General features: G+C 48.8%; 1 protein-coding gene across 4 annotated transcripts in view; it reads right to left on the reverse strand.

The window, feature by feature from the left end:
• The window catches only part of LPAR2 (lysophosphatidic acid receptor 2), a 50,744-nt gene that overhangs the window by 12,975 nt on the left and 21,117 nt on the right, over nucleotides 1-16,652 (reverse strand). For all 4 annotated transcript variants that reach the window (XR_013229644.1, XR_013229642.1, XR_013229643.1 and 1 more), the window contains exon 2: nucleotides 6,437-7,188. Coding sequence is in view for 1 of the 4 variants with exons in the window: in XM_077329347.1 (XP_077185462.1) it covers nucleotides 6,437-7,169 (733 nt within the window). In the remaining 3 variants the exon portion in view is untranslated. The remainder of the gene's footprint in view (nucleotides 1-6,436; nucleotides 7,189-16,652) is intronic.

The following is a 16,652-nucleotide window of genomic DNA, read 5'->3' on the forward strand; positions in this document are numbered from 1 at the left end:
ACCATTCCCTTGGGAGAAGGCATTTCCAACGGGAGCAGCCTGTCATGAACCCCTAGTTCCTACCCCTAGTTCTCACCCCCTTTCGAGGTTTGCTTGATTGCTTTGTGCTCCTGGATCTCCCGCTGAGTTATGGTACCCTCCCAGGCCTGCTGAAGAGTGCTCCTCCCAACTCCTCCTGCATTTCAAAGGCTCGTCCTGCATCTCTTCTCACAAGGCTGTTCTCACTGGAGCTCAGTCTAAATACCACATGGCCACTTGGGTTGTTTTGGCACCTTGTAGATCAGAGGAAACCGTACTGCTTTTTCTGTGTGAATCATTGTTTCTGCCAAAAGCTGCCTCGATGGCCCCCTCCCCTAGCTAAGGTATATATGCTTTACAATCCCTTTCCCTCAGTGTCTCTGTCAAGATTTCTGCCTATGACCTTTTGCCAGTTTGGTGTATTGATTAGTGGACTTCTAATCTGGCATGCCGGGTTCGATTCTGCGCTCCTCCATATGCAGCCAGCTGGGTGACCCTGGGCTCGCCTTGATAAAGCTGTTCTGACTGAGCAGGAATATCAGGGCTCTCTCAGCCTCCCCCACCTCACAGGGTGTCTGTTGTGGGGAGAGGAAAGGGAAGGCAACTAAGCCCCTTTGAGCCTCCTTTGGGTAGAGAAAAGCATATAAGAACCAACTTCTTCTTCTTGCAATGTGCTGATCTTTGTCCTGATTTTCCAAATAAAGACTTTTACTTAAAGCTTCAGCCTGAAGCCCGAGAGTGTTGTCTGTGGTGCAAGTCTGCTGGGTCTCAACCGCTTGGTTCCTGACACAGCCCTGCAATGCGGGTTGCCATTTCCACGCTGGGAAATTCCTGGAGACTTGGAGGTTGTGCGTGCAGCTGGAGTCTTCCAGGAAAGGATTACACCTGTTATCTATGGGGGAACAGATCTCTGTAGTGTGGAGTATAATGTCAGTGGGGTTTGTGCCCAGAACGGCGTCTCGGAACAAACTCCCTTCAAACCCTCTGCAGAACTCACTTCTTCTGAGAAAGCTTTAACCCAGTCCGTTTACCCCACTGCCAACTGGAAATGAAGCTTAAGTATGTGCAACCGCATTTTTATCTTTATTATTTTTTTGTTTCTCCCCACTGCTGAATTTGGATTGTGAATTCCTAGGGGCAGGGGGAAAGAGACAGGGAGAGGGAAAGAGAGAGAACTTTGGTTATGGGGGGGGATTATATTGCAAAGCAAGAATGACTGGGCTTTAATAGATTTCAATTGCTCTAAATCCTTGTTATTTCACTGTATGTAATAGGAAACGAGGCAGCTCCTGCCAATCACAAAGGCCGAAAAGCCAGGCCACCCACAGACAAGGTATGGATTTCAAAGTGCTTCAGGGACTCCCTGCCCATGCAGATACGAATATGACTTTGTAAATTAACCAGAGCAGAAAGGTCTTCCCTCCACATACCAGCACAACCTGATGAGAACTAAATATGCCCCAGGATGTATGGAATGTTTGGGGCATCTCAGGGCTGGTTAGGGGAGGGGAAGAAGAAGAGTACCGTATTTGCCAGCGTATAAGACGACCCCGAACATTTCCACTCAAAATATAGAGTTTGTTACATTATATTACAGTACTAAGGGCCACTATGGGAAGCTATGTCTATCCCAACTGAAGTGCACCCGGCGTATAGGACGACCCCCCACTTGGAGGCATGTTTTTCAGGGGGAAAGAGTTTTATACGCCAGCAAATGCTGTAGGTTTTTATATCCTGCTTTTCACTGCCTTTAAGGAGTCTTAAAAGTGGCTTAAAATTACAAGCCAGGTACCTTGGGAGGCAGGTGGGGCTGAGGGCTCTGAGAAAACTATGAATGGCTCAAGGTCACCCGGAAGGCTTGGAGAAGGAGTGGGGAATCAAACCCGGTTCTCTAGATTCGAGTCTTGAAGATCCCTCCTCTGGAGAGATACCATTTGCATGGGTGTAGTGTTCCCGACACGTTGTACCACATACTTTTGGCGTGTCCTAAATTTGATTTATATCGTCGAACTTTAGCTGATTATCTGAAGAAATTGAAATTCATCTGTGTTGATGAGAAACACTCGATTAAAATGATACTCAATGTGAGGGACTCAGCAATTATGGTAGAAGTAGCTAAGTTTTTGCTGGCAACTTTTAATGAAAATCTTTCTACGATGGAATCTACATCTGGAACTGTTTGAAATTTTTGTTTTACACTTCGCAATTTTATGCCACTAAAGGGACTCTGATTCGAGTCTGCTGCTCTTAACACCTCTTCTCTCAACACCTTGCGCCACGGCGGCTCTCTCGCTGGGCAGGAAGGCAGGTAAGAAAGCCAACCTCTTCAAGTCCCCAAAGACTCACCGCCCTCCGGATTGGAGGACGGAGGGAGCCTCTATCAGCAGGTCTTCTCAGCCCCGGTCTGCTGCCTCTACCAGCAAAAGCTTCTCGGTCACATGCTTACTTCCAAGTAAAGACCACCTTACTTGGATAAAGCTACGGTTTCTGCATAAGTCAGGGATGACGCAAGTTTGAAAATAATTCATTTTTGGATTTTTTTAAAAAGAGAACACAGTCACTGGACTTGTCGGATGAGCATACGCCTTGTGCTCAGAGCGTTCAGAGCTGAGAGTCAGGCAAAAAGATGGAGAAAGTGGCCAAGGCAAAAGAATTCCCAGGATCTAAAAGAGGCTGATTTTAGATGTGTGTTAGGTTTGCTACCAATTTACACGTGTGCACAATGGACTAAACACATGGAGTGAATTAGACTCTTGGCCCATTAACTTCAGGATTGAGTATTCAGACTGGCAGTGGCTCAGCGTCTTGGGCAGAGGGCTGTCACATTGCCTACTTAGAAGAAAAATTGGCTTTTATACCCCGGCTTACAATCGCCTACCCTTCCTCTTCCCGCCTGTGAGCCAGGCAGGGCTGACAAAGTTCTAACAGAACTGCTCTGCGAGAACAGCCCTAAGAGAACTGCGACTGACCCAATGTCACCCAGCAGGCTTCCTGTGGAGGAGGAAACTGGAACAAAGCCCGGCTGTCCGGATTAAGGGTGGCTGTTCTTAACTACCACACCAATCTGTTTCTCCAATATTTTTTTTAATAGAAGGTGCCAGCCGGGGACAGAAGCAGAAGCTCTACCGCTGAGCCACGGGCCCTCCTGGGATCACAGGCACTCTCACCCACCTCTGCCCCAATGCAGTCACAGTAAATGAGATGCAGATGGGAGCTGGCAAATCAACTGGGTGATTCTCAAAGGATCCCTGTGCCTGTCTGTCTTGCGGACCTCCGCTGAAACTCTACAGAAACGTTGCTTAACAAAACCCAGCAGTTCTTATGCAGCAGTAGGTCTGTCTCAGGGTTTATACTGAAAGATGAAACCCCGCCCTCCCAACCCCCTAGCAGGAGCACAGATTCCTCACCGCATTATCTGGCCAAACCAAGAGCCCGAGGAGCGCCCCGTCTGACACGCGCCTAGACAAAGCCAGGGTAAGGCTGCTGCACGCCAGGAAGGCTGGGCTTCCTCCAACCAGAATGGAGCTTTGGCAGAAGGGTTGGAAACCGGCCCTGTTAGGAAATGGCTGGAGTCCACGCTGTCTCAGCTGAGGCGAAGCAACCTCCCGCTGTTTTCCTTCAGGCCAAGCGACCCGCTACCCCGCTGAGTCAAATCAGCATTGTCAAATTCCTTCCCGACTACCTCTGGACCTAGTGATTTGAAGCAACTCACTGCAAAAACAGCCTCTAATCTGAAGAACCTAGTTTGATTCCTGGCCAGAGCTCACTCAGCCTCACCCACCTCACAGGGTGTATGTTGTGGGGAGAGGAAAGGGAGCCCCTTTGCAAGCCCCTTTGAGACGCCTTCGGGTAGTGAAAAGCGGGGTACAAAAAGAACAGCTCTTCTTCAAATGGTCCCCAGGGCTCAGTTCTCAATTAATGAAGCTGGCAGTGACTGGGTGGGGATGCCAGCCTCCAGGTCAGACCTGGAGATCCATCCAATAACTGCATCCTCCTGCCGAAACTAGAAAAAGCAACATGAATTCTTGTCAGTCAGGGAGCTGGCAAAGGGACAAGTAGCCTGCCAGCCTGGTTATGCCAAACACCAGGCCACAAAGATGCGTGAAGATGATAAGCATTTGTGCCAGTTTGACTACTGGTGAATGCAATTTTCAGGCAGGGCAGCTCACTCTTGGACTGGCTGCTATTTGGTACAGAGTTCCCAGTAGGAGAGCCATTGGATCTACTGGCCTTCCAGAGCCTCTTTTCCATTTCTCTGGGGGGCAATGGGCTTGGCCCCTAGTATCTAATATAATTCCAATATTTCTGGCAACATGCTAAGAACACACATGCAAGGGGGCTAGAATAACTGGAAAGCTTTGCTCTTTGTACTTGCGCAGAGGCAGCCTTGCTGTGGGAACCCCACGGCACTGTTTATGTGATAGCTTGCGTTTTGTCAGCTGGTGCGATGGCACGAAGAGAAACACACTTTTATGTGCAGGCAAACATGCAGCACGCATGTGGGAACACACAGGTATGTGACACAAAGACGCTTTTCTTCTCAGTTCAGTGATCAAGGCGATGGGGAGTTAGAGTGCTGCTATTCCTATTTCAAACAGATGGACCAACAGAACAGAAGGGAAGTGGTCATTTGCCGCTGAACTTAATGTGGAAATAAATACTGCCTCTTGAAAAGAAAAGCAGAGGGCCCAGAGGGATGGCTTGTGTGGAAGAACTCTCATCCAGTCCATCAGCTGGTCTTTCTTCGCCTCGCTGTTTCCACTTCCCTTCCTCCCCACTTCCTGCCACTTGTGGAAATTTGGTACTGAGTTTCTCGTGGAACAGCTCTTCCCCTCCTTGCCCCCCCATTCCTCCTTCTCATTTTTCCTTCCTGTCTCCTGCCTCCCAATTTCAAAATGAACCTGTGCCAGCCAGGCTGGATAACACAGGTGACTGCCGACTATTCCCTAGGCAATCGAAAATGAATGCAAAGCTCTCATAGGGTACCCTATAAAAAAGCACACCGACTTACAAAATCTTGGAAATCGTTTCTGGTCTTTTCAAGGTGCCACTGGGTTTGAATTTTGTTCACAAGACTCTGGCATTTAAAAAAAATATTCTTCTCCCCCTCCTTTAACCCTCCCCCCCAGCAAATCTAAGAGTTCCTCCCAATTTGTAGAAACATCCCCTCTTTAGAGCTGTTCTCAAGAGCAGTTCTGTTAGAGCTCTCTCAACCCCACCTACCTCCCAGGGTGCCTGTTGTGGGGAGAAGAAGGGAAGGGGATTGTAAGCTGTTCTGAGACTCCTTTGGGTAGTGAAAAATAGAGTATAAAAACCAACTCTTCTTAATAATTCAGGACTTTCAAAATTGTTCGCATATATTATTTTGGTCCAGCCCCATTGGGCAATTTAGAGAGAAGAGAATAGAAAAGGGGCTTGCTCATGTCTACGTAGCAAGTTCATGGCTGAGGCCAGATCTGATGAAGAAACTTTTATAGCTTACAAATGAACAGTTAAATCAGTGTCCAGTAGGACCTTTAAGACCAACAAAGATTTATTCAGGGCGTGAGCTTTCGAGTGCAAACACTCTTCGTCAGACACTCAAAAGCTCACGCCCTGAATAACTGTTTGTTGGTCTTAAAGGTGCTACTGGACTCTGATTTTATTGTGCTACTTCAGACCAACACGGCTACCCATTTGGGTCACCAGTTAGACCCTCAGAAAAAAATAACGTGATGCATTAGATGCAAAGATTCTAACCAACAGGAAATGCTAGTCACTTTCTACAATTCATTTGAATAACAACCAATTAGTGAGTTTCCTGTCTATGAAGCTGACATTTTGAATGACAGGCCATAAGAGCCCTATAGGAGAGAACAATGGGAAGAGAACGAGGAAGAGGAAGAGGAGGAGGAAAAAGAATGAGAAGGAAGAAGAGTTGATTTTATATCCTGCTTTTCACTGCCCATAGGAGTCTCAAAGCGGCTTACAATCACCTTCCCTTCCTCTCCCCACAACAGACACCCTGTGAGGGAGGTGAGGCTGAGAGAGCCCTGATATCACTGAAGAAGAGTTGGTTCTTATGTGCCGCTTTTTTCTACCCGAAGGAGTCTCAAAGTGGCTTACAATCGCCTTCCCTTTCCTCTCCCCACAACAGACACCTCTGAGGTGGGTGACGCTGAGAGAGCTCTGACAGCAGTCGCTCAGCCAGAACACCACTATCAGGACAGTGACGAATCCAAGGGCATCAGCTGCATGTGGAGGAGTGGGAAACCAAACCTGGCTCGCCGGATTAGAAGCTGCCGCTTTTAACCACGACACCACAAAGTCGATTAGTCAGTGGGGAGGGTTTTACAGGAGAAGGAAATGAGCACATGTCTGCGTCCCAAAGTACACCCTGTTTTTCAGGCCCCGGCAACCAGATGACGTAGCTACTTACTAAGAATAATGATGACGGTCTTGATGAGGTTGATCATCGTCTCCTTGTAGCGTGGGTGGAAGCTCGTGTGCTTGGACATCCGCGCCATCTTCCTCTTCACGTAGATGAAGATGTGAGTGTAGACGACCACCATGACCAGGAAGACGAACAAATTGGAGAGGGCCCAGAAGGTCAGATAGCTGCGGCTGTAGAGGGGCGCCATCCTGGAACAGTTGTCGAGGTCGCACAAGCAGTGCCAGCCGTAGGACGGGATGAGGCCCAGCAGCAGGGCCGTGATCCAGATGCAGCAGATGAGGATCACCACCCGCTGATTGGACATGGTGCTGTGGAGCTGCATGGTGAAGACCGTCTGGTGCCTCTCCACCGCGATGGCCAAGAGGTTGACCACCGACGCGGTGAGGCTGGTGTCCAGGAGGCTCTGCCTGATAAACCAGGTCTTGAGAGAGAGCTGAGCCGTCCGGGGCCCGGTGTGGAACATCAGAAACATATAAGCGATGCCAGCAAAGAGGTCGGCGGCGGCCAAGTTCCCTAGTAGGTAGTAGATAGGGTAATGGAAGCGCTTGTTGATAACAATGGCGGTGATGATGAGCAGGTTGGTGAGCAGGACGATGATGCTGACCGTCAAGCCGAGGACGACCACCAGGACATCCTTGGGCCTCCAGTAGGGGAACAGCTCCTTCCCGCTTTTGTTGTAGAAGAACTCCACCGACTCGTTATGGTAGCAGTGGGTCATTTTTTCAAATCTCTGTTCCCTGAGGAGGAGGAGGAGGAGGAGGAGAAAAAAGACGGGAAGAGACATTTAACTTTGGGTTTCCACAGAATCATAGAGTTGGAAGGGACCTCTTGGGTCATCTAGTCCAACCCCCTGAACTATGCAGGACACTCCCAACCCTATCCCTCACCCACTGTGACCTGCCACCCCCTTGAACCTTCACAGAATCAGCCTCTCCGTCAGATGGCTATCCCAGCCTCTGCTTAAAAATTTCCAAAGATGGAAAACACACCACCTCCCGAGGAAGACTTTCTAGAACACTGGAGAAACTACAGAAATTAATTGTGTGTACATCCCATAAGGAAGAGAACGCCAGGCAGCAACCAAAGTGCAGACGATACAAGAAGAATCATAGAAAGAGTTCCCTCTCATCCAGTTACTGTTAAGACTATTTTCCGCTTTCTAAGATCTGGGACTCACCTTTAATACCAGTCCCCAACTGAACACTTCTAGAGATATGGGGTCCTGCTTAGGATCTCCTTTCTTCTATGATCACCCCCCCCACACACACACACACACACAAATGCAAAAATGGAGATGAAGCCAGCAACATACCCACTGTATCCTGGAGCTCAGTGTAGATGTAAACCAAGCCCTGTCAACTAAGCTGCTATGAACGGAACAAACCAATTTTCTGTCAGAAACTGCGAGACCTGTTCTGCACCGGGGTCTGAAGGACACCTGTTTTGTCGAGCGGCACACAGGAAGAGATCTTGACGTCAGAGACGGCAGCCCCCGTTTTGGTTTCAGACACGAGTCCTCTTCGCCCAGTGAACGGAAACCCCAGAAAATTCTCGAGGACTGGGGCCTACGTATTATCTCAAGTGCAAACCCTGTTTTGTACTCTGAAGACGAATCACAATTAGCTCTTAGTCCTGTTGGGCTGGAGCCTATGCAAATGTAGACCTCAATGGATCTAAGATGTCAGGCGTCACGAACCACACAACAAAACTAAAAGAAACAAGCTCACGTACAGCCGCACATGCTATAGGTTAGCGATCCCCAACCTGTGGGCCACGGACCACATGTGGTCCGTCGACTAATTGAAGGTGGGCCCCGAAGGACACCTTCTCTCCCCCCTGGCCCTTTACAACACACTTCGGGTGTCATTGTCTCCCATCACTCCCAGATGGGACTATCTCATTGCAGAGAAACAAGCTCAGGGTTCCCATTGATTTGTCATTGTCATGAGTTAAAATTTCCATGAAAATAACATGTTCCTTATGTTCGTTGTTGTGGCGTGTCCATATCTTATTTTGAAGGGATGTTTAACCATTACCATAGCGATCAGAGAGCGCTAGGGCAGTGGTTGAGAGTAGAGGAGTAAACTACCCCCCCTCCCACCGGGCCTCAGTAAAAGGCGTTGAGTGGTCCCCGGTGAGTGGTCCCCAGCGTCGAGTGGTCCCCGGTGATAAAAAGGTTGGGGACCACTGCTATAGGTAACTTGAGCATCGACTTTCAATCCACGGAAATGTCTAGTTTTGTTTTTGCTGTTAAATTAAAGGTCGTTAATAAAGGGATCAAGGTTAAAGCAGGCGTAGTAATCACCTCACGGCAAGGGCCTGGCAAGGGGGCAAGGTGTTAATTTGTCAAGGTCAGCCATTTTAAAACAGCAAGCCAGTACAAGAGCCAGTGCGGTGTAGTGGTTAAGGGAGGCGGCCTCTAATCTGGAGAACCGGGTTTGATTCCCCAGTTCTCCACATGTAGACAGCTAAGTGACCTTGGGCTATGCACAGTTCTCCCAGGACTCTCTCTCAGCCTCACGTACCATACAGTGTGTCTATTGTGGGGAGAGGAACAAAGGTGATTGAAAACTGCTTTGGGACACCTTCGGTTACTGAAAAGCAAGGTATAAAACCCAACTTTTCTTCTTCTAAATGATTTATAAAGTTATTTGGGATGTTATTAAGGAACTAGGGGCCAAGCCCATTGCATTCAGGAATACAACAGGGAGGGGTGGAAAAACTCTGCGGGCGGCCTCCCCCCAGGACCTGGAAAGGCTGCAGGCAGCTATTAGGGAATTCACCAGCAGGGGCAGCTCTCATGCAGCAGGGATCTGCAGGCTCCAAGTCTCAGAGGGAAGTGGAAGGAGGAGGGGGTGGTCAGGGGTGGGGGACAGAAGGCAATTAGCTGGCCGCTGGACAGACAGGGAAGCCGGTTGGAGGAGGAGGCACTCAGGGGCAGGACAGCCGCCCTGAGTGTGTGTTAAGCGCTGAGTGGCACTTAAGCTATGAGACCAGCTCCTCCTCCTAGGCCTTACCAGGAAGTGGAACAGATGTGACCTATACTAGTATGCGTAACCTGCTGAAACTATTTTAGAACATTCAATGTTTCATTTTGCTTCACTCTGCATAAGCTGAGTGAGACATGTGCACTGTAAATAATGCAAATAAAATTACTCTGCAAGGCACATTAGGAGGAAAAAATTCAAATTACTCTGCAAGGCACATTAGGAGGAAAGAGGACAGACCCAAGATTACACAAAGAGCAGAGATTCGAACCCGGGCCTCAGTTCAACACTCTAACCCCCACACGAAATACAAAGAGCCAGGCTACTACATTAGCTTTTGTCCATATAACAACAGCATTGCTTGAATGAAGCTATTATATGAGGACTTAATAGGGATTACTCTCTAGTATTTAATTAATTGGATTAATCAGCCATTTACCAACCACCCCATAATGGAACATCTGATCCCCAGGGGAAGTGCATACATGCTCGTTACGTTTCATTTAGCAAAAGTTCATGCAATCGTGAGCGGGGATGAGATCTGCAAAAGGTGCCAAGAAATTCTAAAATCCAGCTGCAGAGCTGCAGAGGGCTCGTTGGCGTAATCTGAATCTAGATGCTGGCAATTTGAAAAAAAAATGCATGTTTTTCTCAAGAAAGACACAGAAGCAGCCAGGCAACAGGAGACAACAGGAAAAGACACAGATATGCTCTGGGCAAAGCAAAATGCTTGAAGATTTGTACAGCATTACTAATCCTCTGAATCCCAGAGCCAGGAGGCAACATCAGGGTAAGACCTCAGCCTCTAGGCCCTGCTGTTGGCTGTTCAGAGGAACTGGCTGGCCACTGGGTAAGATAGGATGCTGGACTAGATGGACGACTGGTCTGATCCAGCAGGCCTCTTATGTCCTTACAACGGACTTGGCCTCTATGCCTTCTTCACCATTCAGAGGAATTGGTTGGCCACTGGGTGAGACAGGATGCTGGACTACATGGACCACTGCTGTAATCCAGCAGGGCTCTTCTGATGTTCTCATGAAGGCCTCAGCCTCTGTGTCTTATTGTTGGCCATCCAGAGGAACTGGGTCTTTTCGGAGTCAGGTTGCTTGGGAATGCAGCTCAAAGAGGGTGGTAACATTTAAATATGCCCTTAAATATGCCCTTTCCACCACCACCACCCCACCGAGCCTCCCTCCTACAACCATCACTGCAGACTCGCCCACCCCACTGGGCCATCAGTAAGCACAGACTTATTGTTCTCCCATAATTGTGGCCATAAAGCTAATGTGATCCATGCTTTACATCCGGCAATAGTTTCCTCAGAGGATTAGCGTAAACGGACCAACCCCTCACCTAAATATCTAATCTAATCCGAGTCAAGGGGCATACGCCGGATAAGAATTTCCCGCTTGGGGCTCAAACGTTCAAGGCGGAGGAGGGAAAAGTTGATGCAGCTGGCAGAAATCAGCGCCTGAGAAAGATGAACAGAAGTTTTGGCCTTCGCATCGACCAGTCAGTTCTGCTGAAGCGGCAGAAGTTTTTGAGACCGAGCCGGAAAACTCAAATCCGATATGAAACCCTTCCTCCCCAAGTGGGGGGGGGGGCAGGGGGGGGCCGAAGACCTCACTAGACAGTTGGCTGCCACAGCTGCTCAGCCTCAGAACTTATCTAATAAAACCCACAACATAAATGTTTACCGCTCGGCAGCCAAATGACAACCCACAAGCGTGTTCTGTCTGTGCAGCTGCCGTCTTTCCCGCAGCGCTCTCGTTCCTGGGACAGACGTCTGTCAGAATCTCAAGGTTAAAAAGCCCCAAAAGAAACAGGCCAGCAGGGCTGTTGCAGAGATGAGGAAGTAGTTTTTTGCTGATTGTAGGAGAGCCGTTATCAGATCTACGTTGCCTTTTGCCTATGTCATAAAAGTCTACCTGTATTTAGTACATTTTTAAACGTGAGCTGCCCTGAGTCCCCTGGAGGGAGAAGGTGAGGGAGTAGGATTGCCAACCTCCAGGCAGACCCTGGAGTTCTCCCAGAATTACAAGTAATCTCCAGGCAACAGAGATCAGTTCCCCTGGAGAAAATGGCTGCTTTGGAGCAGAGATTCTGTGACCCTGTACTCTGCTGAGGTCCCTCTGAGTTTGAACTACAGCAATTCGCAGGTTCTGTTTCTCTTCCAGATGTGAACATTTACTTGCTGACTCCCAAATCCCCTTAACAGGTTTGGAAAAATGAAGTCACTGCTGTTCCAGGCTCCCCCGTGGCTGGCCAAAGCTGCACCAGGTGAATCCCTGCCTGTTCTGCAACCGTGAAACAGAACCTCTAAGGAAGAAAGGTGTATTTTTAGAATGAAGTGCTAGTGGAATCTGCCAAGATGCAAAAGACATCTAGTGGAAATCCTGGGGAGCTGCTGCCGGTCACAGCAGACAATTCTGACTGATGGATACAGCTGCCAACCCTCAGGGAGAGGCTGGTCAACTCCAGGGATTACAACGGGCCACCAGGTGACATATCAGACCCCCTGGAGAAAATGGATGCTTTGGAAGGTGGACTCTACCCACAGAAGTCCCTCCTCTTCTGACCCCCCCCCCCCAAACCTCCAGGTGTTTCCTAACCCAGAGCAGGGAACCCTAGGATGGGGTATAAGTTAAACCAATAAATAATAAAATATGAAAGAACGCTTTTCATGAAAGCTACATAAGACATGAGGCCAGAAGCATCTATGGCCACCATAGATAGGACATGGTGGAATACCTCCCCTTCCTTACTCCTCCTTTGGGAGGTCTCACAGATCTTCTCTTAGCCCTGGCCTCAACCATAGACCTGGTGGAAGAGCTCCGTTTTGCAGGTCCTGTGAAAAGCCGGAAGCTCCCTAAACTGCTTTAGGCTGATCCTGCACTGAACTGAGGTTTGGACCAGATGGCCTGCATGGTGCCACCCAATTTGGTGTAGTGGTTTGGTGTAGTGGTTAGGAGTGCAGACTTCTAATCTGGCATGCCGGGTTCAATTCTGCGCTCCCCCACATGCAGCCAGCTGGGTGGCCTTGGGCTCGCCACGGAACTGATAAAACTGTTCTGACTGAGCAGGAATATCAGGGCTCTCTCAGCCTCACCCACCCCACAGGGGAGAGGAATGGGAAGGCGACTGTAAGCCGCTTTGAGTCTCCTTCGGGTAGGGAAAAGCGGCATATAAGAACCAACTCTTCTTCTTCTTCTTCAATTCTAGGATTCCAAAAAAAAAAAAAAATGCCAAGGGATGGTATCTTCCTAAATTCCTCCAGCAGGCTTTTGAGACACCCGGGCTGTTACGGAGAAGGATGAAACTATAACAATACACTGAATCACTTTAGGAAAGTTAGTAGTGAAACATCGTTCAACCCAGGCAGCATAATCTCCCCAACCCCACAGCGTCCGTCCGTGCATTGTCGGGCTCCAGGATGTCAAACCACGACCGTAACCTCACGTAACCAAGACCTTAGACGTATTTCTGCAGAAACTTCTGCTCTTCTGTGCCACAAGTGCCAATATGTAAACAAAGCCCACTTCTCCTGTTCTTGATTACGACTCGACGCCAAAACCACACTCTTGCTATCATCTTCACGACATTCCTCAGCAGTGACTGACCTTATCTCGGTCGCAAGAGAGGCTGTAAAAACAGAAACAAGGAGGAGTCTTCGGCGACCTTGTGACGAAAGGCACGGGGAGCTACAGCGGCGTTTCCCAACCTGTGGGTAGGGACCCAAAAGTGGGCAGCAAAGACGCTGGAAGTGGGTTGCAGGCCAGCCCTCCCTAATGGCGGCTCCTGCCCTCTGCTTCCGTCTCTTCCTTGGTTCCGCGCTAACATCTCACATTCTCATCTCCCCCACTTCTCTGTGGCAGCGAGGGAGGAAAAGCTGTCCGGCAACTAGTAACTTCGCAGTAGCGGCTGAAAGAAAAGGGGGGAAAGCTAGGGAGTAGGTGGGTGCTGCTCAGAATACTGTGGAAAAACCAGAGGAGGAAAGAAAGGGGCGTTTGGGAGAGCTGTTTTTTTTTTTTGTACTCTGCTTTACCCAAAGCAGCTTACAATCGCCATCCCTTCCTCTCCCCACAACAAGCACCCTGTGAGGTTGGTGTGGCTGAAAGAGCCCTGATATTGCTGAAGAGTTGGTTCTTATATGCTGCTGTTCTCTACCTAAAGGAGTCCCAAAGCAGCTTATAATTGCCATCCCTTCCTCTCCCCACAACAGGCACCCTGTGGGGTCGGTGGGGCGGAGAGAGCTCAAAGAGAACTGCTTCGCAGCTCTTAAGAGGACTGTGACTAGCCTAAGGTCACCCAGCTAGATGCATGTGGAGGAGTGGGGAATCAAACCTGGTTCTCCACGTTAGAGGCTGATACTCTGAACTGCCACACCATGCATGCATAGGCTTAGCCTCCTCCATCCCGCATCTGTCAAGCTCACCTTCTCAGACTCTGGCTCCAGCCCAGGTGGCGGAGGAGGAAGAGAAGATTAATTCCCGCTTACTTGGGAATTGCTAGTGGGAGCAGCTGCAAATTTGGTTGTGGGTCATCATACTAGAAAGGCTGGGAGACACTGGGCTAGAGGTCACTGTAATCAGACCCAACATGGGCTGTAATCCACAAATCATTTCTGCCACAACAGATCTCTTCGGTCGATTCCGTGAACGAGCTCCCTGCCCTTGACCAGGCTTTCTCAACCAGGGTTTCATGAACTCCTGGAAGAGTTTCCTGAATGGGTGAGAGTTAATTGATTTTTAATATATTCTTTAAATCTATCAAAATATTTATTGGGTGACATGTCCATAAACGGTCATGTTGATCTGCCCCTCCCCTCCCAAAATGGCCAATGACGGGCCTGGAGGGGGTGGGAAGGGGAGGGGCCCCAGGTGGGCGTGTCCGCAGCTGTGCTTCCCAACCCTATTCTGCACGATCGTGCCACTTCTGGGGTTTCTCGAAGCCTGAAGAATATGTCAGGAGCTTCTCAAGGGTAAAAAAGTTGAGAAAAGGCTGAGCTAGACAGTTTCTAGTACTGCAGAGAGCTCTTCCGCTAGGACAACCATCTGCACAAGGCCCCACTGAAAACCATCAATCATTCACAACCGGAATTTTTAAAGGGGGGGGGGAGACTACTGTGGCTCTCCAGATGTCTGTGATAATTGTAGTCCGTGGACATCTGGAGAGGCACAGTATGGCCACCTCTGCATTAGAAGAAGAGGAAGTGCCCTGTGTGGCAGACAAACATACTGACATGCCAGAAAATAAATTCATGAAGGGGAGTTGCCATTGATAACTTGGGATGTGGAGTCCTCTCTCTTGTGCCCATGCTTTAGGATTTGCAAAACATTTGGAGATGAGCACATTCAGCCTTACATGTATCAGTAAAGTTCAGCCAGTATTCCCGACAAAACCTGTTCCACAATCTGCAAACAGGTTTAGTCAGACCACTGGCCGAACTTCACGAACTAGTCCAGAGTCTCTGAATCAGACACAGATAACCACCTAGTTAGGAAACAATTCAAATCTGCTGTATGAACTTTGTGCATTGCCATTCATACTTTACAAATTTTGCTGCCACAAACAAGGCTACGAAGGTATCAAAAGACAGGCCCTTAGTTCCCAGGATGGAGTGGATAAGCTAATCGGAGATGCCAACTGTGATGTTTTATTTTCATGATGCTGTTTATTAATTTACTGCTAATTTACTCTCTACATATATAAGGGGACAGTGAGTCTAGTGATTTCCATGTCATTGACTGAAGAAGTGTCCATGTACACCAGGAGTAGTCAAACTGCGGCCCTCCAGATGTCATTCCCATGAGCCCCTGCCAGTGACTACAATGGGAATTGTAGTCCACGGACATCTGGAGGGCGGCAGTTTGACTACCCCTGATGTACACGAAAACTCACACCTTGAATAAACCTTTGTTAGTCTTGCAGATGCCGCTGGACTCAAGCCTCTCTTGTGTAGCATCACGAAAGTTCATGGTTGCATTGTGAAAGAAGAGAGATCTGCATGGGCTCTGACCCTGGTCAACACAAACAACTGGAACCCACAAACCAAGAACAAAGAGCAACCTACAGGCTCTGTACGCAATCTAGGCTGAAGGAACTTTAAAGACAACTCCACAACCATCTCTGGAGTCGGGACAAAGGCATCTACCTGCCTGCAAGGCCTAGTCAGAACAAACTAGGGTCAACCAGATAACATAATGGCAGCTAACAACACAAGGGACCCAAACAATTGGGAATAGTTTAATCTTGATCAAGCTAAGCACCTGCCACAGATGGAAATGACCACTCTGCAGGACATTCCCGGAGCAACAAAGAACACACCGCAGGAGCTGTTATTTCCCCTCTTTTTATATAAAAAAAGAATAATTTCTCCAAGGCTGCCTTCTAATGAGCACAGACAACCTACATCTTCCACAAGCCAATGGAAATCTCCACTGCAGGACAGCCAAATAAAGTCAGCCCTCCTGTAACTTTCATGGATTTGGAGAAAAAGGAAATCAAGGCCACTTTAGCTGGGCTTAAAACAGCCAGGGTGAGTGGAAAGTAGCCTTAAAGGTGCATGCAGACCTGGTCTTCTGAATGCCATCTGATCACCAACACTTGCTCGGTTGGGCTGAGAGGGTGTCCTACAGAATTACAGAAGAGCCTCTTGTGGCGCAGAGTGGTAAGGCAGCCGTCTGAAAGCTCTGCCCATGAGGCTGGGAGTTCGATCCCAGCAGCCGGCTCAAGGTTGACTCAGCCTTCCATCCTTCCGAGGTCGGTAAAATGAGTACCCAGCTTGCTGGGGGGTAAACGGTAATGACTGGGGAAGGCACTGGCAAACCACCCCGTATTGAGTCTGCCGTGAAAACGCTGGAGGGCGTCACCCCAAGGGTCAGACATGACCCGGTGCTTGCACAGGGGATACCTTTACCTTTTTTACAGAATTACTGTCCCTGTATCTTTAAAATGGTCACTTGAACTGCCGCAATTAGCAGGTACAGTTTGTCTGTGAACAGCTTTGCTTGCTGACCCCCAAATCCCCTTAACAGAGACAGGACTAGTAAAAAGAAGTCACTGCAGTTCCAGGGTCCCCCATGGATGGCCAAAACTGCACCAGATGAATTCCTGCCTGTTCTGCAGCTGTGAAACAGAACCTTTTGGGAAGAAAGGTATCTTTTTAAAACGGACCTCTAGTGGAATCTGCGAAGATGCAAAAGAAGTCTACA

The sequence above is a fragment of the Paroedura picta genome, chromosome 3, assembly GCF_049243985.1.
Source record: "Paroedura picta isolate Pp20150507F chromosome 3, Ppicta_v3.0, whole genome shotgun sequence".
Lineage (NCBI taxonomy): Eukaryota > Metazoa > Chordata > Lepidosauria > Squamata > Gekkonidae > Paroedura > Paroedura picta.